Raw genomic sequence first — 27,114 nt, forward strand, 5'->3', positions numbered from 1 at the left:
CTGCAGCGTTCTGAACCAGCTGTAGATGTTTGATGAAGACCATTACAATAGTCCAGTCTGCTGGAGATAAAAGCATGGACCAGTTTCTCCTGATCTTTCTGAGTCATTAAACCTTTCACTCTGGAGATGTTCTTTAGGTGGTAGAAGATGTTTTTGTGATAGATTTGATCTGATGCTGAATGTCAGATCTGAGTCAATCAGAACACCAAGGTTTTTGACTTGGTCTTTATCTTCTAAAGATCCAGACTCAGATACTTGCTGACAGCAGTCCTCTTTTCATTGTTACCAAAGACAATCACCTCCATCTTGTCATGGTTTAGTTGAAGGAAGTTTTCACTCATCCAGCAGTTTACTTTTTCTAAACAGTCACACAACACCTCAATGGGACCATAGTCATCTGGGTTCAGTGATAGATATAGTTGTGTGTCATCTGCGTAGCTCTGATAATCAACCTTACAGTTGTGTAAAATGTGTCCTAAAGGAAGCATATAAAGGCTAAACAGAAGGGGTCCAAGAACAGATCCCTGAGGAACCCCACAGGACATTGGTAATCTGTCAGATTCAAAGTTTACAATGTTTACAAAATAACTTTGATCCTCCAAGTAGAACTTAAACCATTACTTTAACATTTAGTCCAACCCATGTTTACAATCTGTGTAACTAAATTGTATGATCTACAGTGTCAAATACAGACTTAGATCTAATAGAATGAGAACAGATACTTTTCCTGAATCAGTGTCATTGATCACTTTGATCAGATCAGTTTCTGTGATGTGATGAGAACCAAAACCTGACTGAAATTTATCAAATATTTTGTTGAATGTTAAGAATTGACTCAGTTGGTTGAAGACCACCTTCTCAATGATCTTGGCCATGAATAGAAGGTTCTGATTGGTCTATAGTTAGCCAGTATAGAGACATCCAGTGTTCTCTTTTTTAACAGAGGTTTCACAGCAGCTACTTTCAGGGATTTTGGTACGGTGCCTCTACCACGCACTCTGAGAGCACAAACCTCTGCTAAATGATTTAATAAACCACAGTGTACTATTTTATTTAAATGGTGTTACATTTATTCTTTTTAAGATTCGTCACAAACTTATAAAGAGTACAGCATGAGTACCGGGCGGGACATACACACAAGCCACCACCCTACTACTACTACTACATTACCCATAAGCCACTGCGCTTAAAGGAGCAGACTCAGGAACAGCTGACATCCCCTATATTGTGATTTTCACAAGTGGTATTTTCTCATTTTTGGTAATCCAGAACATCACCAAAATTTAATTACTTGTTCCTTGTCCCATTTATCAATTTTCATGAAAATTTCATCCAAATCCATTCATAACTTTTCAAGTAATCTTGAATCAGACGGACAGACACATAAACACTTAAAAAACATAACCTTCCGCTTTGCGCTTCGCACGCAGCAGCACATTGTGCCACTTCTGCACTTCGCGCTTGGCAGAGGTAAATATCAAAGTGATCAGCAGATGCCTTTGAGGAAGACTGGCAGTTGACAGTCGCAACTTGTGAGGAGATCAAAGTAAATTTCCTAAAAAAAAAGTTGTCTTGATGAATTGAATCGTAACATATTAATGTTAAAAGTGCTTTAAAGAGCTGTGGTCTAAACCCCTGAATTAAAATAATTTTGACACCAAACATCATAGAATGTAGAGAAATTTGTATGAATTGGTTTTTATTTTCTATTTCAAGCAAAGCAGAAAAACTCCATTCAGAATTATGTATGTGAAGATAAACCATAGAAAACACCCAATGTTAGAATGTAAAGGGGTGTGTGTGTGTGTGTGTGTGTTAGTTGTAGAAGCCTCTCCAGTACCAGCAGGTACAGTTGAGACCAGCAGCGACCAGTAGGATGACCATGAGTGTGATAAACAGAGCACATCCGATAATGGTGGCCACCACGGCCCACACTAACGTCCTCTTAGACATGTCGATCAGAGGAGACTTCAGGGCCATCTTTACCCTACGGGCCCGCCGCCGGTCCTGAGGAGGGTACCTGGATAGGTTGACGTTCTCCATGGCCAGTGAACGCACCAGGCACGCCCGGTGGTGGCTCAGCTGCTCAAAGGTGTGTTTGCCATGGTAGCGACCCATTCCACTCTGACCTGGAGGAGGAGAACAGCATCAGCTTTGGGTTGACGCTCTTACCAAACTTTAACGTTGACTTAACGCTGCAGTATGTATGTTTTTGCTTTTTTTTTGGCATCACCATTCAAACCTTTTGATCTTATTGTAATTGAAAGTGTTCTGAGAGAACTCTGAACCTCTGCTCCTTCTCTTCTCAGAGCTGTTGAAAACAAGGAGCGTGACGTGACTTTTCAACAATCAGAGATCTGTTTGCAGAGTTGGCCTGCAAGGGCACGACCCGCGCCCGCCCCAGAAGACCATTACCAAGACCAGCCTCCCGAGGGCGAGCCTCCACACCAGTGCGACGGGGTGCCCTGGGCCAGCACAGACCACCAGGACACGAGGCCAGCACCCAGGCACACCAGAAGAGGAGAGGCATTCCCACACCACGCAAGGCTGATAAATCACAGAGAGACCCAGCAAAGCCCAATGGAGAGGCTCCTCCTTAAAGTCCGGGAGCCAAACCCCTAAATTTCAATGAACAAGGTTTTGTCGGATAAAGTTTTTGGTAGTCTAGGGCATGCTCATCATGAATCAGGGGGTGACCATAGATATCTGTTGGGCAACTCATGATATTAACCACTTTCCATTGGATACAGCCAAATTCTGAGATACTTCAGATTCCTTTGGTTTTTCAACTGAGTATGCTGAGTAAACTATGCTTATATTCTGCAATAATTGATGTTGAAGAGATTGTCAGAATCATTTAGGAGTACAATATTGCAAATTAACCCTTCCCCCTCAAATTTTCATGCGGGGTGGGCGTTGGTCATGAAAGAATGATGGCTGTCACCAGTGATGTCCCAAAAAAAAAATATAGTGGGCAAGAAATCACTGCGGCAACGCCAGCGCTTGTGGACATCCCTGCTGTCACTTGTTACTGAAAAACCCTCCAGATGACACTGTACAGTCACTATTGTTTTAAGCACATGTTTACTATGCTTTTCTTCAAAGTGACTTTGCTAAGGAAAAACATCAAACCATGACTATCCACTGTTTTAAGGGCACCTAATGTCAGTAAAAGTACTAAAGCATCACTAGAATGGTTTATGCTCAAAGTTTGATCAAGTTTAAAGGTCCCAAATCATGCATTTTTCACCCATCTCCATTTGTTCTAAGAACCCCAAAAACATAGTATTTGAGGTTTTTTTTCCCCAAACTCACCTGTTTTGCAGAGTTTTAGCCTCTGAAAAGTGACTTCAAACAATCACCAGAGTTTTAAGCTGCTAATTCACTTTCTTCTCCTCTTCATCTTTATTAAATACAAGAATAGTGCATTTAAGGTGATAATCATTTGTTTATCACCTCAACCGTTGCATCGCATTGGGTCACAAACATGTCAGAACAAGTCAAAGGCGATATGATGTCTGCTCCCTGGGTGTCTACACTGCAGTGTTCACTGTGGAGGGGCGGCACCGGCAGCAGGCACTTCCTGAAGGGGGCGGTTCAGAATGCTAGTGACATCATTAGCATTTGAACTGCAGGAAGGAAGCCCAATCATACTTTGGGGGTGTTTTTGATAAGGAATTAACATTGTAACAAGATTAAAAGCTCAAAAAAATAAATAGGATCAGGCAGGCACTTACAATTAGTATGTGCTAGCATCTTTTCAAAGCTAGCGCCAGAATCTGTAAATGATGAAAATGTCATTGTGATTGGAGAGGTAATGTTAAAAGACTTTGACCATGGCCTGAAGGATTTTACAGAACCATCTCTAAGAAGCTCGAGAAGATTCCAGCAAATCTGTGAAGATGGTGAATCCAAGGTTTCTGAGCTGAATTCCATCTACTCAAGGGTCATTGCATTATTAGCCAATAACAGAGATGTTGATGTGAAGGAGGTGTTTGCCTATGAAAGCTGCTTGTCTGAGGGAAGAAGAATAAAAAGGGTCATTAATATTCCCCACACATGCTCTTCCACAATCCATGTGTCATTTGTTCATTCGTTTTTCATTAGGTAACAAAAACATAAAAAACTAAAAAAACACTCATTATTTGATATTTGTTCCCAAAACTAAAATGAAAAAACAGAAAACACCTTGTTTTTCAAATTCAAGCTCTTTTGCTTTGGTACAGAAAACAAAAAACAAAAAACGAACACCTTTATTCATTTTCTCCATCACCGATTGGCTAAAGTACGTGACCTGGAAGTGTACTGTCCTCCGACGCTAACGGCTATGCTAACGGCAGTTCGGCATGACAAAATCGCTGCTTCCAACTGTGCATCAGAAACGTGTCCTTTTCGCTTTAGCTGGTGATGAACACAGAACCTCCCACGAACATTTAGGAGGATTTAGAGACTCCTAAGTGTTGCAGAGCTAAAGATATCGAGGAACGTGTAACGCTTCACTTCCGGGTCACGTACTTTGGCAAATTTTTTCATTTTTCATGTTTTTGTTACATAATGAAAAACAAATGAACGAATGATACATGGATTTTTCACCAACAAGGGAAGCTTTGATTGAAAATGTGAAGACCCATTTTCAGACAGTTCTATGACATAATCCTGGTTCTGATGCACCATTACTAAACCCAGAAGACTTTGGATGGAAAAGGACACAATAAACAACTCCAGATTTCATATGATTTCAGCCAATCAGCAGAGGTGGGTAGAAACGTGTTACATTTACTCTGTTACATGTACTTGAGTATTTTTTGTTTTTTTGATAAATTATACTTTTAGGAGTATAATTCTGCAGAATACTTTCACTCTTACTCAAGTAAATATGTGAGAAAACATATGTACTTTTACTTTTACTCCGTTACTTTGGGCTACATGCATGTCGTTACATCAATTTGTGTCTAAATAAATTCAGACGAGCTCAGCTCTGCAGCTCTGCAGCTCTTTGTCAGAGACACTGGCCGTTTCTCAATTCTAAGTATGCATACTCCATACTTGTGAACTCCTGGGTACGGACTCGTGGGAGCAGACTTGGAGAACGGACTTGTGGAGTGCACCAGCACGGACTTCAAAACAACAAACTTCCTGACATTGTTGTGAGCAACAGTGTGTAGTATGTGCGCTCCACTGTAAACATCAAAGAAAATAATATGTGTCATTGAGTAGATGTAATTGTTGTAAACATTAACTATTTTGTAAATCATTAACATTTGGTGATAAATTAAAAAAATTCTAAACAGATTTTATGGAAATGTTTATAACAACAGTAATAAAATATTTAATATCAAAATAAGGTATTTGAATTCTTACTTATTAGATTTTTTTTAGGTATTGAATTCATATTAATTGTTAAAAAATGAAAATAAGCTAAAGAAAACGAATAATTCAATAATTCAGGATAGATTTTGGAAATACTTTAGGCCCACAAACAACAATAATAATATAATTAATAATATTGATAATAATAATGATAATAATATAAAAGTAATTCTCCGTTTTCAATAAGGTTTTTTAATTCTCAATAATTACATGTTTTAGGGATTACATTTTTAAAGAAAAACAAATTTCTGTCCTGAAAATATTTTCTTTAGGACAAAACAGAATCTGCACCACTTCAGGTATGAAATTAAACTTCTATAATAAAAAATAAATAAATAAATAAATAAATAAATAAATAAATAAATAAATAATAATAATAATAATAATAATAATAATAATTATTATTATTATTATTATTTTCAATATGCTGTAATGTATTTTTTGTTACTTACCATCCGTCGTCATTTTTGAAATCATGCGCTTGTTCGAAGTGCATGCTGGGAAATATAGCTGGCGGAGTACGCACAAGTCTCCTCTGATGCATGCTCAGTAAAATGGGCGTGGCAAGCTGACTTTGAATTGGAACAGGGCTTGGGCCTCACGTGATGATGTTTCACGAGTCCACGAACACACAAGTCCACAGATTGAGAAACGGCCATTATTAACCAATCACAGCAGCAGCAGGACGAAGCTGTAGCCCCGCCCCTTCCACAGCCTCCCTTCACCTCACTGTAGTTATAGAAATACTGGCGTTTCTTCCAGATATTGTGCAGTTACACCCTGTTTGCCTTTCAAACGTCGTGTAATGCACTACTTTGTCAGCCCAAAATGGTGGAAATCTCCACTTTTAACAATTCCACTTCAAATGTGAGAAAACGTGATGGTAAGTAGAAAATCTTCCTCATAGTAGCAAAGCTAACATCTAATATGGAGCGAGTTCAAATATATATACAACACATGAACACTATGAGTACAACCCACCTCTGTTGGTAGCCTACTGCCTGTTGGTGGGTTAATATAAACCGCCTTTTAGCGGGTGTAGCGGGTGTAGTTATAATGAGATGTTGGGGATACATTTAGCATGTGAAACTAGAGAACCTAAGAAATAAACACATACCAAGCGTACCATTCCAGCTTATCAGCAAAGGGATGAAGGAACGATCCAAAGTTGGGCTAAATTACTGTCTCTTGAAGTTTTTCAACCTTGGGGTCGTGAACCAATGTGGGGTCGCCTGGAAATAAAATGGGGTCGTCTTAAGCATCTAATAATAATAAAATGAAATAAATGACTGATTAAAATGATACATTTAGTATTTTAAAATCTAACTAAAAAGCAAGGGATGTCTGTGTGTGTGTGTGTGTGTGTGTGTGTGTGTGTGTGTGTGTGTGTGTGTGTGTGTGTGTGTGTGTGTGTGTGTGTGGAGCAAATATCTCCCCGACGCGGCAAGAGTTGGACCTGAAACTCGGTCAACGGGTTCCAAATACCCCGAGTGTGTGTATCTGTTATTTTGGAGTAATTTGGTCATTTCAAAATGTTTATTTTAATTTTATTTCACTTCTGGATGGCCCCGAAATGAAACCTATTCAACTTTTGACCTCAGGGTGTGAGGGGGCGCTAGCGCACCCTCTATATCTATTTCACTGCACAACTCCTCATCCGAGCAAGAGTCAGGTGTGCGGCCAGAGCCAATCGCTGCGCACACAGCCAAGCAGCTGTAAACACACGAGCGATAGAGAAGAAGATAGTTTAGACCTAAACATAGAGCTATCTGAATAGATCATTTGAAACCATCAGCCACTGGTGAGTCTTTTAGACACGTTTCCAACCTGTTCAAAACTGTAGATTCTCTGTGGTGTCGTACATGGAAGCTAAGCTCTGACCACTCGGTTTGAAGGTAAAAAATGATTTTTGTTTTTTAAAAAAATACAGCCGAATAGTAGATAATACTTTCATTTACTTACTCACTCATGTAATTTGGAGCTTTACGTTTTGTTTTGCGCAGTTTTGTTACTTTTCTGATTGGCGCTACAATGTCTATGGAGTTTGGTTATCAGCGTCTCAAACATTTCAAAATAAAACACAAAAAATGCACAAAAAGACAACTGAAAGATAAAAAAAATACACATGACTCCAAAAAATATATACATTACAGAAAAATACAACAAAATATGAAAATGACTCAAATAAAAACAAATGACTAAAATAAAACAAAAAACTAAACAATATTTATACAAAAAGTACACAAAATGACTCCAGAATCATTCGATAATGGCGACCAAAAACAGTTGCACAAAAAGACAACTGAAAGATAAAAAAAATACACATAATGACTCCAAAAAACATACATTACAGAAAAATACACCAAACAAAAAAATATAAAAGTGAGTAAAAAAAACAACAACAAACACATTTATCATATTCATGTCTCATTAAACCAGATAAATCACACACACTGTTTTACTTCACACCCACAAATAAAGCCTTTATAACACTACAGAGCACAGAGTATTTATACCTCTATGTACATCCAACCTTCAAACACATACTCATTTGGACATAATTAACTAATAATAATGCATACTTCTGACGGGCACTGTACTAGTAAATAAAAAGGCAGAAAGCTCAAAGAGCTTAAATATTTATTATTCTTTTTCAAATTAAAACCCCACACACAATCTCAAACAACTGTATTCTAATTTACTTTCTCTAATATAAATATATTTCAATTTAAAATGCAGTATAAAAAACAACTGAGCGCACATATTGTCACTTTGTTCACTAATTCTTACTACTCTGTATTTGTAATACAGTTAAAAAAAATATGATCAAAAAACTAATTTTAGGTTTAGAAACAGTGCAGGAGGGGGAGCGTGGTTGTCTCACAATTCTACATGCTGCAGCTTTAATGCCATTCCTCTGATTACAATCTGCTAGTTTAGTGTGTTTTCCATGTTCACCTGCTCACTTCCAAGGTCTTTGAATGAGACATTGTAGGCGTAGTGACTAGAATATAATAATAATATAATATACAGTTTTCTGGGCTTTGACAAATAGTTCATATTACTGTCTTCAACAATTGGCATTACTTTCCTTTTTACTACTGGCAATTAAAGTTTTGCTGTAAGAATTATGCTTTGTAACAATGGCTGGAAAAGGATTATTTCTTTACTACTCGGATTCATATGTCATCCAGCATTAAACACTGTATAAATAAATATTATGTTTCACAAATTTGATGTGTTTAATGTGAATTAATACCATGGAATCATAGTAAATTTCCATGTTCTGATGATTTGGGTGTGTCGGACATGAAGGGGTTAATAACTAAAATTATGATAAACATGTCAAAAACTACCTGAAAGAAGAGAGAAAAAACAACTTTATCTGATAAAAACAGGTTCACCCTTGTGGCTCCCAGACTATTAACCCCTGTATGAATGTGTGTGTTTAGTGACTGTATGAGGTGCTATTAAAAGAAAGGGGATGGGTATATACAGTATGTGTATATGGTGCATTAGCTCTGGAGCGTAGAGGCAGTGGTCGTCCATACAGCGGGTCACTGGAGAGGGTAGATGTTGCAGACGGGCACGCGGCACTGCGGGACCCAGGGATGCACCAAGCAGCACAGCCGGAGACCAACCTTAGCAGAAAACCCTGAACATACCGTCCCTACGGCGCAAGGTAGCACCCCCCACCCCCAAGCACAGCGGGGCGCCAGCCATATCCCCCAGTGGTCCAGGGGACGACCACCAGAGCGGCCCGCCCTGCCACAATGAGGAGCAACCCCTCAACAGAGACACCAGCGCTCGCACCAGGACCAACACAGGCCCAGCATGGCCCCACGATACAACACCGTCCACAGTGAGGTGGCGTCGGCGCCCCCGATGAGAGAGGACGCCACCAACCGACAAGCAGGGCCACCGTGCCAGCCACAGACTGACAACAGTCACACCCAAGCACCTCCAACTGGGCGTCGCCACCCCATACCGCCAGCATAGTACCCCCCACCCCCCACCCCACAGAGGATACTCACAATCACCCAGGTACTGACATGAGCCCCCCCCCCGACACCTGCACTGCCCAGAGGACAGCAGGCCCCAGGCTACCAGACCAACTCCGCTCGAGGCAGGGCGACACCACACCAAACCACAGACAGTCCCTGAGCAGATGGCAGGAGAGCGCCCCCCGCTCCTTAATTTCTAAAGCTCAAACACGGAGAAGAGAAGGAGCAGAGGTCCAATTTCCTCTCAGAACACTTTTGATGACAATATGATCAAAGGTTAAGATGGATTTATGACCAAATAATGCTAAAGAAAACTTACATACTGCAGCTTTAACATGTTCAATTTTACCTTAAGAAGGACATAATGATGTAAAATACTTTGTTGATGCAGTGTTTAGTATCAACATAAAAAACACATTTGCACAAACAAACTGATTCTTCTTTGATGCCAAAACTATTTTTTTCCTTTGCTCTCAAAAAACTTCATTACTGTTGTTTTAAAATATGTGACAGGACAGATTTCATATTATCTTCACACGTTTATTCTTACCTACTCCCCCAAACGGCAGTGAGCTGAGGGTGTAGTGCATCATGACGTCATTGACTGTCACTCCTCCACTCGTGGTCTCCTCCATCATCTTGTTGATGGCCTGGAAGCAGCAGAGCATCAATAATATTCAAGCTCAGAGTCAAAGTCGTCTGAGTGCTGACTCAGCACCTTTTTATCTGAGCTGAAGATGTACAAAGCCAAAGGTTTCTCCCTCTCGTTGATGAAACTGATGGCGTCGTCCATGTCACTCACGGTTACTATGGGCAACACAGGCCCAAAGATCTCCTCCTGCATCAGCCTGGAATGGGGGGGCACGTCCCTCAGCACTGTGGGGGCTTTCAACACACACATTCAGTTAGTATGGGCCGAAAGTAAAAATAATATAAAAACTCACTCACTGTTTCATAGCTGACATATTTTGAACATTTTGTTAAAATGATCAGTAATCGTATCAAGTTTCGTAGCAACCTCAGACACATCAGGTCCCAAATGTCAATACAAGCAGTAAACATGTACATGTGCATGCATTCAATGGTCTTTAACATCTAAGACACTGTTCAACTGCCTGCTCACATGTCACAACTCTCAAACCCATCCAGTCTCTGTACAAACGCACCATAAAAACTATGATCATATCATCACTGTCCATTATTACAAAAGCATCATTTACTCAGTTGGGAAAACATCATACATGGTTTGTAATAACCCTCACTCATACAGTTCATTCACACTAGAACAACAGAACAGAAGAGGTGATTACATCATCATCATCACCATCATCATCACCATCATCACCATCATCATCACCATCATCATCATCATCACCATCACCATCATCATCATCATCACCATCATCATCACCATCATCATCATCACCATCATCATCACCATCACCATCACCACCATCACCACCATCACCACCATCACCATCATCATCATCATCACCATCATCATCACCATCACCATCACCACCATCACCACCATCACCACCATCACCACCATCACCATCATCATCATCATCATCATCATCATCATCACCATCATCATCACCATCATCACCATCACCACCATCATCACCATCATCATCATCATCATCATCATCATCATCATCATCACCATCATCACCATCATCATCATCATCATCATCATCATCATCATCATTCCTCTGAGAAAAAGCCTCTTTGGTCAAACCACCTTCTCTGTCCGAGCTGCCCATCAAATGATTTCTCATTCTCATAACAATTAGAAATATCAATACATATAATTCATTTAAAATACAGTTTTAAAAAATGGCTTATTGAAAATCAAAGCTGTCAGCACTAACATGATCACCACACTGCCCCCTGCTGGCCTGTTTGTAACAGTTTTGTAGTACTGTATTTCATGATTGCTTTGTGTTATTGAGAGTGCTGTTCTTTTTTAAATATTTTACTGTTTTGTATTTTATCGCTTTGCGTTATTTGTATAATTGTAATTTCATTCCCTAGATAACACATCAACAACTGTCCAAGGAATACGGATGAAAAATAGCCCTTAGTCTAATTCTGGCATATTTACAGGAATGTATTTTAATCTGCACTGTCCCTATAATAAATAAAAAATATATTTGAGACAAATTCATAAAGAACAGCATGCTCTATATGTCATTGTTAAAATGTGTAAACATTAAAGATAAATCTAAATGCAAATGTTAAATCTAAATGTAAATGTTACATCTAAATGTTACATCCAAATGTTAAATGTAAATGTAATAGTAAATGTAGTTAAATCTAAATGTAAACAATAAATGTAAATGTAAATGTTAAATCTAAATGTAAATATTAAACAACATTTTTAAATTTGCATAATTTTGAAACATTTAGCTTTACACTTGACGGCCGAATTAACTTTTAGATTTAACAATTAGATTTATATTTACGTTTAACATTTAGATGTTTTTTAAACACTTTAATCTCTGACCAAGTCTCTATACCTTTTATTTTCTAATGTATAGCTGCCTTTGGAAAGTACTTTGTAACATGTGTTTTGAGAAGTGTTATATAAATAAAATGTATTATTATTGTTATTGTTATTTTTATTATTAATATTTATATTTCGTTTTAACATTCACATTTAGATTTGACATTTACATTTAAACTTTATGTTTATTTAGATGTTTCTTAAACTGCTTTTGGAAAGCACTTTGTAACATGGGTTTTGAAAAGTGCTATATAAATAAAGTTTATTATCATTATTATCATTAATAACAGTCACATTTATATTTAACATTTATGTTTAGATTCAACATTAACTTTACATTTGACCTTCACAAAAATAAAATAGTTTTTTATGTGTACACATTTTAACAATGATAGAACATGCAGTTTTACATGAATTTGTCTCAAATGAAAGAAAAATGAGCTAAAGGTTCAAAATATGTCGGCTATGAAACAGTGACTGACCCCATGTGTGAGAGATCTAAATATTCAGTGTATGAGGTGCTGTACCGATGTAGCACTGAGACGGGTCACTCTGGCCCCCCAGGACAGGGGCGTAGCCCTCCATCAGACCCACGACTCTGTTAAAGTGATGACGATTGATGATCCGGCCGTAGTCAGGGGACGATTTGGGGTCGATCCCGTAGAACTCCTGTGATGGAGGTAGAGGTAGTGGTGATAGAACTACACACACACACACACACACACAGTGTGTTACCAGGAGGGTCTGACGAATGCAGTCCACCACGCGGCCCTGGATGGAACGCTCACACAGGATGTAATCTGGAGCGATGCACGTCTGACCACAGTTCACAAACTTTCCCCACGTGATGCGACTGCACACACAGCAAAGTATTGATCATTATTGATCAGATAGAGACATGGGGAGACCTCACAGATCAATACAGATGTATATAAGTGTTTCTTAAAGGAATTATCCACTGTTTTTACAAATGTGGCCTGTGACCTTTAAATCTCCTTATTAGTAGATCTATGTTTAACAAAACACATTGTTATGCACCATATTTATTTAATTACCTTTTAAAAATGGGACTACTAGTGTCATGTTCAGACCACACAATCCGAGACCAGAATGCACCGAGACCAAGACCATTAACATTTTTTTTTTTCAATTTAAAAAAATATATAAATAAATAAAATTATGACAAGGTTCAACAGTTAAATAACATCTCTCTTTAATTTTAGTTTCTTTTAAATACATTTGACAAAATTGAAACAAAATTGAAAAACTTAACTAAAATATTAAAACTACTACTGCTACTGATAAATTCACAATTATTCTACATATTTGAAAACAATATTTTTATGTCAGCTGAATGTACAGCAAGTGTTTAAAAGCATTTCTGCCAATAAATAATGATTATTGATTCTGATTCTTTGAGTTGTTCAGGTTTAACAGGTCACAGATTTCACAAGATAATTTTTTTATTTGAAAAAGCCTTTAACGGGTTATTTTTATTAATTCACTTAGTTGATATAGTTTAATTTGGTTACTGTAATATAACTAGAATATTCAATTAACAAAGGTTTCCAACTGTAACTGTAAAAGTGAAACTTTCTGAAATAAAACTACAAACAAGTTGTCAGCAGTGTAAAAAACATAGATCTACAGGTAGATGTGAAACTAAATAAAACAAACTCAAACTAATTATATTATATTATGAACCTGTTTATATTGTAGGGAACATATTATAGACATAAATGTAATTGGAGTCTGAAGACACAAAAAAACACCACTTTAAAAATAAAATACACTAATATAAAACCTCTTTACAGTTATTTGACTCATTCTGCGCATGTGCAATTTGCGTTGTTGACGCGCTGGTGACGACATAATCCAAGATGGCGGCGGCCTGGACTACAGCTGATATTATGTAATAAAGCCTTAAAATACATGAATATAATGAAAAGAGTGGATGGACAGAGACATAAACATGTAGACTTTAACACAGACACACACAGACTTATTAAACACACACAGACTTATTAAACACACACTGACTTATTAAACACACACAGACTTATTAAACACACACAGACTTATTAAACACACACTGACTTATTAAACACACACAGACTTATTAAACACACACAGACTTATTAAACACACACAGACTTATTAAACACACACAGACTTATTAAACACACACAGACTTATTAAACACACACAGACTTATTAAACACGCACAGACTTATTAAACACACACAGACTTATTAAACACACACAGACTTATTAAACACACACAGACCTCAGTAAACAGAACAGGCTTCACCGGTTGGCAGGCACTAGGACCCAGAGGCAGAGTAAATGCGTCTCCTGTACTGCATTCACAGACTGTAATATCACCAGTTTATAATTTTACCAGTTATTAGAGCTACTGTCTTTACCAGGGAGATAATATTTATTACTGGTGATTGTTTTCTGGAGTTTTACTGGTGATTAGTTCATATTTCCCTTGCACTCCGCGGTCCAAACTGACACTGTAGCCAGACAGACACACACACACACACACGCACGCACGCACACACACACACACGCACACGCATACGCACACACACACACACACACACACACACACACACACACGCACACACACACACACACACACACACACACACACACACACACACACACACATTAAGGAAGGTTGTGGTCATTGTACAGGGTGGATTAAAGAATGAATAAAATATTGTTTTATCCCGTTCTTCTCCGTGTTATTATCACATTATAAAAAAGGTCTGGTCTCTAACGGTCTTGAGAGAAAATCCCGAGTCCGAGACAAGACCGAGACCTTTTTGGTCTCGAGACCAAGACCGGTCTCGACTACCACAACACTAGGGACTACTTTACAGTTTTAGAGCCTGTGTTCCTCCATCTTGAAATCATGTAAACATCCCATTCTTTTCTATTGGAGTGAAACATTCAGCCTGATTTTTAGGTCATTTAGTAGATATTTCAGTCAAAATGACAACTTGTGCTGCTAGTGGTTGCTCTAAAAAACCAGGAACAGTTAAAGGTTCTATATTGTGATATTTTTCACCCATCTCCATTTGTTCTAAGAACCCCAAAAACATAGTATTTTATATTTTGATAAGTGCATCGAGATGACTTTGTTGTAAATTGCTTTATACAAATAAAGTTGAATTGAATTGAATTAACGCTTGCCAGCAGAAACATATGAAATTGTCTGGATTTGCAACGTGCCTACCCAACCCTAGTGGTCACGGCACGTCACTGCTTGGCTGATATGTACATCATGATGGACATTCAAAGTCAAACAGCTGTCAGGCTCAGGACATATATAATGTACAATATAACTACATCAGTAAAGAAAGAGTTTTTGTAAAGCAGTGTTTATGTTGAACATTATTGCTAGTTTTTGTACTTAAGCTGTAAGGGGACATTCTAAGGCTAAACACAATCGTTTTATGATGCTGAGGCCACTTTAATTTTTGATCTTTGATTTTTAATAATATTCAGGTTGTTTTGTGTTTTGTTTATTTCACAATTCCTTGTAACATTTTCAATTTCTGCTGATCGCAGGTAAATAAAGAATAAAGAATACTTAGTGTTTCAGTCAGATTGGTGTTTGTAAAGATTAATACTGAGCAGAGTTTAGTTCTGTTTGGTTCTAGTTATCAGAGGCTTTTATCCAAAACAATGTTAATACAGGGGCACAGTTGATCAACAGTGCATTGTTATATTATTACAGCACTGATATGAAGCTGTACAGACACAAATGACCCAATATAAATTATACATTCTTTAATTATAAGTAACTGAGAAGTTACTTTTTCCAGTAACGCATTATTTTTTGGTGTAAGTAATCAAAACAGTCACTGAGTTACTTTGTGAATGAAGTAACTAGTAACGGTAACTAGTTACTTTTTTCGATAACTAGCACAACACTGGTTGTCACATATAGGAGTAAAGACAGCCTGCCACGCCTTGACCGTAGAGAACGGAACTGGGTTTCATGCAGGCAGCATGTAATTGTGTGGACTTTTTTTTATAAGTAAAAGGTTTCTCAAGGGGTATTTAGACATTGAGCTTTCAATATCAAACCAGAGGGAGGAAGTTTTGTTATGTATCCAGTCTGCTATAACACAGAGATGAGCAGAGACGTCTGGAAGGTTTAAACCTTTAGCAGATGGCAGGCATTAAGTGGCATTTTGAAGCAAGGTTTCTTTTTGGACCATATAAAGGAGCTAAACCAGCTTTTTAATTGTTGTACAGCCTTATGTGGAAATATAACTGTAATCATATGGGTTGGGTAGAGTAGTTTTGGAAGAATGTTCATTTTTAGAAGGCCCACTCAGCCCAGCCAGGAAACAGAGAGAGTGTTCCACCTCTCCAAGTCCAATCTAATTTGCTCAAATGGGGGCAAAATGAGCTTTGTACATTCGTTCAAAAATAGACGTTATATGTTTTTCTAGATACACAAAACCATCTGGAGACCATTTAAAAGGTAACGATGATTGAGTCTGGGGTTTTTGTTTAAGACTGCTTAAAGGCATAACTTCTGACTTTCCAAAATGCATCTTGTAACCAGAAAATGTGCCGAGCAGGTAATGGTAATTCTACATGGTTAAATGCCTTCTCCGCATCGAAAGAAACCACCACACCACTTAAGGATGACCGTTGAAAAAATGTAATTGTGTTAAAGGAGACATATCATGGTTTTAAATCCTTCCTTTTTACATATAAATCATAGAGTTCTAAGAGCAACTCGTTTTGGTGCTGTCTCTTTAAATGCAAATGAGACACTTCATACCCCGCCCCCTCTCCAGGTTCAACTCCACCCTGTTCGGCCATTTTTGTAGTTTGATAGAAGAGATACGGTTATGTAGCGGCGCAGAAAATGTTTATTCACACGTTATTTACACAATGTCAACAACGTTAGACTTGTCCATCCAGCCTTACATGTTCCAGCCAGAGTCAGACCGAGTGGAGCGAGATGAAAATGAAGATGATGAACCTGCAGAACCCTAACAAGTGAGCTAACACAAGCACCGAGCTAACGCTAGCGCCAAGCTAACGTCACAAAATGCATTTTAATACAGTCTTTTCAAAGACAAAAACGTCAAAGTGAAATGACTAATGAAAACTTTAGACTTAAATTAAATCACGTAGGCCATATCATCAAGGATCTAAAACGAGCACACAGCGCTAACATATGAAGACGGTGCAACTGCTAATGCTAACAAAACAATGACAGGGACGTATTATCATCACACTTTTTAGCGTTATTTACAGCTTACCGAAGTGCTCTGTTCATCGTCTCCAAAGATAGAAGGAATTGAACCCTCAATCAGACAAAGTCTTTCTGTAAATCCTTCTTTGTACTGGTGGAGGTTGATGAAGCAGTCATCATTGAAGTGCTTCACACACACAAAAATGACCTTATCCACAGATGTGGTACATTTCTATAAAAAATAAAACTCAACCAGACACTTTGAAAAGGTTCTGATGCTGGGAGACGGTGTAATGAAGCGTGTGGGTTACTACATCCAACAACCCAACATTTTGACTTATCCTCTCGCAACTTCTGCATCCTGGAGCTTGGACTACAAAATAAAAGCCAGAAATAAAAATGGCGGATTGCTCGAAGTGTTGGACCTGGAGTTGATGAACTAATTTGGCAGTTCTGCTGCAAATACTGTGATGTAATAGTTCAAAAAACGTAATAGAGAATAGAAAAATCAAAACAGATTGAAAAATATGAGCAAAACAGAAAATAAAGATATCAATGGAGCATCTGAAGAGACTAATTTAAACTTTTCTGTACTTCTAAACACTCTATATATACAACAAAATGCATTTAAGGGCTAAAAAAGTGGATTTAGAATGATATGTCCCCTTTAACTAATCTGCGCATGTTATATGATTAACGAATTAAACCTGTTTGGTCCTCTTTAATAATAGAAGGAAGAAACCCTTCCAATCGTGTTGCTAATATTTTAGAGATAATTTTAAGATCTACGTTTAACAAAGAAATAGGTTTGTAAGATGCACTGACTTCAGGATTTTTACCTTTTTTAAGAATTAAAGAAATATTCGCCTCCCGCAGAGACTGTGGTAGAATGCATTTCTTAAAGGAGTTGTTGAGCATGTCCAGAAGAGGATCGATCAGTATGTCACTGAATTCTTTGTAGAACTCACTACTGAGCTTGTCTGGGCCTGGTTCTTTGCTGGACTGTAGCCCTTTAATAGCTTTAAGCACCTCTTTCTTAGATAACGGGGCATTGAGGGCTTTCTCTGAACATCAGATAAACTAGGGAGGTGGAGAGAGGAGCCTAAGGAAGACCTCCAATCTTCATCGGCTGAGTTGGTTTATGGCCAGCCACTGTGGGTGCCAGGGGACTTTATCCCAAGCTCCACGGTCCGTTGGTCAGCAGCGCCTCAGCGTTTGACCCTCTTGGACAACGCCAGGCTTTTTACACCAGTGCCCACTTCCCGCCACGTTGTTCCTCACTCTCACATGCCCAGTGGCCTGCAGTCTGCTGGTTACGTGTTTATCCACGTTGATGGTCACAAGGGACCCCTACGCCCGCCCTATGAGGGCATTTTATTTAAACTTGATTTATATTTGGGAAAGTTTAAGTATAGAATACAGTTGTTTGATATTTATTGTGTGATGTGTTGATTTGGTATATATATATATATATATATATATTTATTTATATATATATAAATTGTTTTATTTTTTTTTTGTTTATTTGTTAGTCCAGTGTTTTCCAATGAAAAACACTGGACTAAAACCAACCAACAACTTGACTTCATACCAACATTTGTTGGTTGTTCTTAGTAGAATAAAGTGTTTTTTAAGGTGTACTTACACTTTAAACAGCGTGTCTCATGTTTGTGTTTTTTATTGCTATATGTTTTAAGTGGAATCTTAAAGACTGATTCTTATGAAGAGTTTATTAGAGAAAGTAGAGCTAGAAAAGTAACTTGTGGTAATGTTGATGAAATAATACCGGCAGGCGACCATGATGTTGCAGTTCTTGTCTATGTAGCAGGGGCTCTTTCCTCCCAGCTCCAGGGTCACTGGGGTGAGGTAACGGGCGGCCGCCTCCATCACCAATCGACCCACCGCACAGCTGCCCGTGTAGAAGATGTGGTCGAACCGGAGCCTGAGAAGCTCCTGGGTCTCTGAGGCTCCTCCCATCACCACTGGGTACAGCTCCTGATGGGTGGACGGGAGAAAAGACGGGTGATTTAGGGTGACGTTAGCTCGTGTACGACACACAAAGTGAGGTCTGTGATGCTATCAACAATAGCTGCTAATGTTCACACCATGTCCAGATAACGAGGCAGCAGAGCTCGGAGCAGGAGGGACGAGTGCTCGCTGAGCTCTGACGGCTTCACCACAGCAGCGTTTCCTGAACAGAAACACGACAGACACAGAGTGATGTTAGTGAGAGGTGATCACACACAGATTAGAAATCTATTAGCATTTTTGTCAAATCATGTGCTCTCCCTCTAGATGTCATAATGTCACTTTAACACTTAATTGTAATGATTAATTACAGGAAAAAAAGAACGCTATTAATGGCTTTTTTTTTCGACTCCAGAAAGCGCGGTTGATGCACAGACTACAATACAAGATGGGAGACTGCTGGGCTTCTCAGCTATGTTGGCGTTAATTTTAGTTTAGATAAAAACACTGGATGGAAAACTAAAGCCCAATTGTGTGTTAATTGTTAGAGAAATAGTTTGTGGATGAGTGGAGCTCTGCTAGCCTCAGCTAGCACCTCGATGCTAAACATGTAGCAGCTAGCACCTCAATGCTAAACATGTAGCAGCAGGCACCTCAATGCTAATCATGTAGCAGATAGCATCTCAATGCTAAACATGTAGCAGCTAATGTCGGTGCCCGATCCTTCTTTTACGGGCCTGATAGTTTTGGATCCTTTCAAAGCATGTGTGAAACACGTCCGTACAGCCTGCTATTTAAAGAGAATTAGAAATATATGTTTTGAGTGAATTCTTGTTTATTTTGGTTTGTATTTTATTTTCTTTTTGGTTTTTGATTGTCAATGTTATATATTGTGTTTTTATCCATTTTTGTATGTATCATCTTGCGGTCTTTCCTTTTTGTCTTTTTAAAAAAAAATTAATAATTAAAAACATCGCAAAACAGTCACATATTTAAATGTGTACTATTAAAATATTTAACAAACGTTGTATGGTCGGTTTACATTCAAATATCATGTCCCAGCAGCTCTGTCGTAAAGATTGCTAGTGAAGGAAGTGACGTGGTTTACGCACATGCGTTGAGAGGATCTGGAACGATCAGGCCTGTAAAAGGATTGGGCACGGACAGCTAGCACCTCAATGCTAAACATGTAGCAGCTAGCTGTTTTTATTTAAACTAAAATTCATGCCCACTTATCCTTTGATTTTTGTGTTTCTTGTGTTGTCGTCTGTGCATTAGTATTATAGGTATACCAGGAACTCGTCAAATGGGAATGGTTCCGCGCTGTTTGGAGTGCAAGAAAAAAAAAGAGAATAACTGTTCCTTTTTTTTTGGGGCGTTATTTTTATGTAATGAGTAATCACAAATAACCATCCAGATGGATGGATGAATGGACAGATGAATGGTGTGCAGTGTGCTGGTACATCCTACCTACATCCTACCTGCAGCAATGGCCCCGACTAGTGGCAGCAGGGTGACGGCCCACGGGTAGTTCCACGCCCCGATGATGAGAACCACTCCTAGAGGCTGAGGGTGGATGTAGACCTCGTCTGATAGGCTGAGGAGGTTCTTCTCCACAGGGCGACGAGACGCCCACTCTGACAGCTTCTCCATGGCCAGCTTCAGCTCGTTCTCGATGCTGATCAGCTCCAGGAGGGGCGTGTCATACTGACTCTGTGGGAACCACAAGCTGCTGAGGGAGTAGGAACATTCATCTGCATCCATCTACATCCATCTATGGTGTTGCACTCACTCTGTGGAGGTCCTGTTTGAGGGCGGTGCAGATCTCCGTCTCCTTCTCTGTGATCATTCTCTGTAGAGACTGAAGCTGCTGCAGTCTGAACTCTAGAGGTCGAGTTCTACCGCTCAAGAACGCCTCCTTAGCCCGCTGGACCACCTGCCTTGCCATGCTGACACCTGCACCGTGCACACACACCGTTACCAGGGTCCAGCCTGGTCTGGATCAGGCCTGAGCAACTAGAGGCCCACATGTGGAAATCAACAGTAAAAATTTAAAATCGTCTTCATTAATGTCAGAGCCCTTAATCAGGGAATCAATTCTAGTTTTTATTAAGATTAAATTGGGGCTTTCGCCTTTAATTGGCCATGTAATGTTAGTACATTAATGGAATTCCTCCTCTGCATTTAACCCATCCGTGAGGAGCAGTGGGCAGCCATTTTTGCGGTGCCTGGGGAGCAGTTCGGGGTTAAGGGACTTTCTCAGCATCCCACAGTGATGGCCCAGGTGAGGCTTGAACCAGCAAGCCTCCGATTACAAGCCCAGCGTCTTTAACCACTAGGCCACCACTCCCCTTTATTTGATCTTTATTTAACTACTTCTCAGTGACGTGCCGTCAGGGTAGGCAAGGGTGATTATTTGTTTTAATTATAATATAATTATGAATTATTTATTTTTCCATTTCCGATAGCCTACAGTATCTATAAGTTTGAGTGTCAGCATTTTGTGCTTTTCATACACTATGCACTACAGAGCCAATTTAGAAAAAGTAATAAAAAAATGTTAAGAAATTTGAGATTTTGGTACCCTTAACATACATCGAGGGTAGTGTCTCTTGCGTGATGGAACCCCATGCCCCAGAGATGCCAGGCCAAAGAGCAGCACCCTCCCACACCCTCCCACTCCAGAAAGCCGAGGACAAACGCACACTGACACCACCCCATCCTGAGGGCCCCCGTGGACGCAAACCTACCGATGGCCAACACCCAACCCAGGGGGGTTGGGTGTTGGCCTTCCACGGGAGGATAAGGATCACATCAAGGCGGCCACAGTATGGTCCATTGGTCAGATCGGACATCACACACCACAGCATGCCAAGGCTGTGGCCACTGCAGGCCTACTGCCTAAAGTGCTGCAGCTCTACACGGGGGCGAGCAGCTCAGAGGAAAAGTAAGAAGGCTCTGAAGCACATCCTGCTGATGTGCACTCACCTGCCCAGGTTAAAGCCTCTACTCCACATGCTCCCCCCACCGTCACCCAAAAACCAAAGTTGGGTACGGATGTGGGTTCAGAATGATGAAAAAGAAATAAAAACATTGAATAAAATTCCAGTAGGCTAGTTAAATAGATCAAGTGACAATTCCAAATAACATTTTTTATTGACACTTGGGTCCTTCCTGTGTGGAGTTTGCATAAACTCCCCATGTGAGTGGTTGTCTGTGTTGCCCTGCGATGGACTGGCGCCCTGTCCAGGGTGTTCCCTCGCCTAGCGCCTAGTGTGAGCTGAAGATAGGCACCGGCAGACCCCCGCGACCCTGAAATAGGACAAAGCGGAGTATGCCACCAGCTTCCTGAACACAGCCCTGGTCACCCAATGTTTTTACGTACCATCCCCCAAGTAAAATTTCTTGTATTGTCTAAAAACTGCACTTGGCAATAAAAATGATTCTGGATAATAAAAGATATGGGTCCTTTGTGCAAACTATCCAGCGTACAGCATTTTTAATCCCATTTTCTCTGTTTTGTTTGTTTTTATTTAGCTATACTGCAAAAAACAGGAGCTATTCTTCCTGTGTTCTACATCACAGACTACTGTAAATATGTACATAATAGTTCCTGAATACAACAATCAGATTAGATACGATGTACAAACAACATTTACGCAGAAAAAAATATATAACCAAAATAAAACAACAACCAAAGCATACATAGTCAAAAGGTCATTTAAAAAGTAGGAACAATTAGTTTAAACTGGCAAATACTGTAATAAACATGATCATTTGTGATAGTGGTTAAACTGGTCCAATTAATCATGAAATATGGTGAAAAGTATGATGGTAGATATGTTGCAAAATGTGAGAGTTTATAGAATGTGGTGTGAGCTTGTGTATAAAAAATCCACATGTGAAATAAATTTAATGTCACAAATGATGAAAAAAAATGTATAGAGTGATATTTACACATAAAATTACAGCTGCAAACTTGTAATCTAACATTTATTCACATGTTTTTTAATTACTTGTGTAAATGATCGTTTACAACCACAACTCTCCAGGTATAACTTCTCATATCTACCGCTACAGAAACACAAACTACTTTTCTCGTGTGAATCTGAGCTGCTTGAGTTTTGCAACACATTTTGCGAGACGTCTGCAGCAAAACCCTAACCCGAAAATGAAAAAAGTGCTTTTCTATCACCACCAGGGGGCAGTATGACTTGTCTCGTGAATTTTCATGTCATTGCGTGCGGAACACGTTTCCTGTTCTGCACATTACTTTGGGTTTTGATCGAATGAGTTTTGGCTGAGTTAGTTTTAAAAATGATGAGACTTTAGCACCCCCTGTAGGCCTGGAAATGTGGTGAAAAACTTCCTGTTTTTAGGAACCACTTGTCAAGAACATAAATCCTTAATATCATGTAGAAATTATAAACGCTCTAGGAAGAGTTCACTTTTAAGATGGCGTGGTTTGGCAAAAAAAAAAAAAGAAAAGGTGCTAAATTTGGCCTGATAAAAATGAAAATTGCAGACTTCCTGTTAAATTTAGGTTATAGGTCCAAATTGCATTTATGCTCATCACGGTCCACTGCATATACCTACTGAATGTCATCCAGCTAGTTCAGACTATTGAAAAGTTACAAACTCATAGATTTAGAAAATCAATTGAAAAAAACTGTCAATAATGAGAATAAAATTATGAGAATTATTACTATTTCATTACACTAGTACAGTGCCCATCAGAAGTATGTATTCATATAGTGGGAAGAGCTTAAGTAGAGTTGTCAATTATGGTTAATTATGTGTTTGAAGGTTGTATGTACATAGAGGTGTACATACTCTGTACTCTGTAGTGTTATAAAGGGTTTATGTGTGGGTGTAAAACAGTGAGTGTGATTTATCTGCTTTAATTCTATGAGACATGAATATGATAAATGTGTTTTTTTTACTCATTTTCATATTTTTTTGTTTGGTGTATTTTTCTGTAATGTATGTTTATTGAAGTCATTGTGTGTGTTTTTGTATCTTTCTGTTGTCTTTTTGTGCATTTTTTGTATAATTATTGTTTTTTGTTGCCATTGTAGTGTGATTCTGGAGACATTTTATGTATGTTTTAAAAATCTTTTTTAGTGTAGTTTTGTGCATTTCTGTTGTCATTTTGTGTATTTTGTGTAAATAAATGTTTTGCAACACCAAATGAACCCAGAATAATGCGTGCACAAACTCAACCTACTGTATGTGCCAGGAGTCAAAAAAGTTTGAGGTCGAACATACACCGCGTTGGGGAGAAATTCGCTCCATAAACACACATACACACACACACACACACGCACACAGAACTACCTTGATTTATTAGAGATGATTAGAGCAGAGGTCAGCAACTTTTATCACAGCAGGGCCACAAAAACGTGTTTGTTTGATCAGAGAGTCACATGATCAACATTCATGTCAGCATTTAGAATAATGAGCGATCTGAGCATTAATACAGGAAAGAACAAAGAGTTTTATAGTAATTTTGTGTTTTTCTGTCATTACGTGTATGTTTGTTGTTGTCTTGCTCATTGTGAAGCATTTTGTGCATTTCTGTTGTCCTTTTGTGTATTAAAATCTATGTTTTTTAGAGTAAATGTAAGTATTTGTGCTATCATTTTGCGTTTTTGGAGTAATTATTGTATATTTCTGTCGTCGTTTTGTTTGTTAGTTTGTACCGTGGGTAATTTTTTGCATTTTTCTGGTCTTTTATTGTACTTTTGTTGTCAATTTCTGTAATTTTTTGTAATTGTAAGTTTTTCTGAGTCATTTTGTGTATTACTGTCGTTTTGTTCATTTCTTAAGTAGTTTTGTGTGTTTTCGTAGTATTTTCTGTGTTTCTCATGTCTTTTACTGTGTTTTCCTGCAATGCTGTAATTCTTTGTGTTTTTTTAAAGTATTTTTGCTGTTGTTTTGTGTATTTTTGTCATTTTGTACATTTACTTTGGGGGTCGCATAAAATTAGACCGAGGGCCAAGTGTGGTCCCCGGGCCGCCTGTTGCCTATGTGTGCATTACGGGATGTTAAGTCCTTTGGCATCTCTGTGTAATAAATACACACTGTATGTTGTTAAAGCTGGTGCTTTTATAAAGAGTTGAGCATCATTTTTCCATGAAAACATGTATTTAATATATATATCATACACATGTTTTTAATTTATATTATAAACATCTATTTAATAAATATTATTAACATGTATTAATTAGAAAAGAGTGAAGAGAAAAGCCTGAGACTTACCACAGAGTCTAGTCTGTCCTCACTGGTGTGTGTCAGTCGCTGCTCAGGCTCCCACACACTGACACACATACACACACACACACTCATTGTGACTGCTCAGAGATCAGTTTACACACACACACACACACACACACACACACACACACACACACACACACATATACACACTGACACACACACACACACACGCATACACACTGACACACACACACACACACACACACACACACACTGACACACACACTGACACACACACACACACACACACACACACACTGACACACACACACACACAGACACACACACGCACACTGACACACACACACACACACACTGACACACACACACAGACACACACACAGACACACACACACTGACACACACACACACACACACACTGACACACACACACACACACACACACACACACTGACACACACACACACACACACACACACACACACTGACACACACATATACACACTGACACACACACACACACACACGCATACACACTGACACACACACACACACACACACACTGACACACACACTGACACACACACACACACACACACACACACACACACACACACACACTGACACACACACACACAGACACACACACGCACACTGACACACACACACACACACTGACACACACACACACTGACACACACACACACACACACACACACACACACACACACACACACACACACACACACACACACACTGACACACACACACACACTGACACACACACACACACACACACACACACTGACACACACACACACACACACACACACACACACACACACACACACTGACACACACACACACACACACACACACACCACAGACACACACACTGACACACACACACACACACACACACACACACACACACACACACACACACACACAGACACACACACACACACACACTGACACACACACACACACACACTGACACACACACACACACACACACTGACACACACACACACACACACACACACACACAGACACAAACACACACACACACACACACACACACACACACACACACACACACACACACACACACACACACACACACACACACAGACACAAACACACACACACACACACACACACACACACACCACACACACACCACACACACAGCTTTATAACCGTTGGTTATAAATTCTCTGACTGATAAACTCATAATCAGGTCAATGTGTGTCAATAAACGTCTATCAGTTGCTCATAAATAGAAACACCTTGGATTGAAGTTAATAATCATTCATCAATAATCTCTCTACATTGATAGAGACGTTGTAAATCATGTCGATTAAAACGTCAAATATAACCACAAATGAACTTATGTTTTAAAAACACTCAAAGCAAAGAAAATAGGACTTTAAACCATGAGTGTCCAACACATTTTAGTTCAAATACAGATAAGTTTGTTCTGAAGTGGATGAAAACCATTTCCATGTATAAATATTATAAAAATATGTAGTATATGAGGCACCGACAATATCCAAGCAATAAGTGACAGATAGGGACAATATTTATTTAATTTAGGGAAATCTTGTCAAATAATTTCAATATTGAGCAGGATTTTTGAAAGTAAAAATGACTTCCATCTTGTGATAAAAACATGGGAAAACCATGAAATCCCTGCAAATACTGTAAAGTTTCATTGAATTTATGACAAATTAAATGAAACTCCATTTAAATGATTGTATCTTCTTAAGTAGATATTTGTGTTTATT

At 38.9% G+C, this 27,114-nt stretch overlaps 1 protein-coding gene across 2 annotated transcripts; it reads right to left on the reverse strand.

The window, feature by feature from the left end:
- Positions 1-1,669: 1,669 nt before the first annotated feature.
- Positions 1,670-25,465, reverse strand: LOC114474399 (aldehyde dehydrogenase, dimeric NADP-preferring-like). 2 transcript variants are annotated; one of them, XM_028464690.1, is made up of 10 exons: positions 25,346-25,465; positions 20,877-21,040; positions 20,566-20,797; positions 19,222-19,307; positions 18,903-19,111; positions 12,619-12,736; positions 12,411-12,552; positions 10,093-10,259; positions 9,925-10,024; positions 1,670-2,129 (listed from the first exon to the last, which is right to left on the reverse strand). In XM_028464690.1, the coding sequence occupies exons 2-10, from the start codon at positions 21,030-21,032 to the stop codon at positions 1,816-1,818; spliced, it is 1,524 nt and encodes a 507-aa protein (XP_028320491.1). In that variant the 5' UTR covers positions 21,033-21,040; positions 25,346-25,465; the 3' UTR covers positions 1,670-1,815. The 2 variants fall into 2 exon arrangements, with proteins under 2 accessions (XP_028320491.1, XP_028320492.1); XM_028464691.1 differs by lacking the exon at positions 25,346-25,465 and having other exon boundaries at positions 20,566-20,813; positions 20,877-20,988.
- Positions 25,466-27,114: the final 1,649 nt, after the last annotated feature.

The sequence above is a fragment of the Gouania willdenowi genome, chromosome 13 (genome assembly GCF_900634775.1).
Source record: "Gouania willdenowi chromosome 13, fGouWil2.1, whole genome shotgun sequence".
NCBI lineage: Eukaryota > Metazoa > Chordata > Actinopteri > Blenniiformes > Gobiesocidae > Gouania > Gouania willdenowi.

Bases quoted from the DNA above. Each gene is read 5' to 3' on its own strand.
- LOC114474399 (XM_028464690.1), bottom strand. From the start codon at position 21,032: ATGGCAAGGCAGGTGGTCCAGCGGGCTAAGGAGGCGTTCTTGAGCGGT. The intron at 10,260-12,410 runs GTACAGCACCTC...GTGTGTTGAAAG, and splicing joins CCCGTCTCAGTGCTACATCG to CCCCCACAGTGCTGAGGGAC. The intron at 10,025-10,092 runs GTGCTGAGTCAG...TGCTGCTTCCAG, and splicing joins TCTTCAGCTCAGATAAAAAG to GCCATCAACAAGATGATGGA.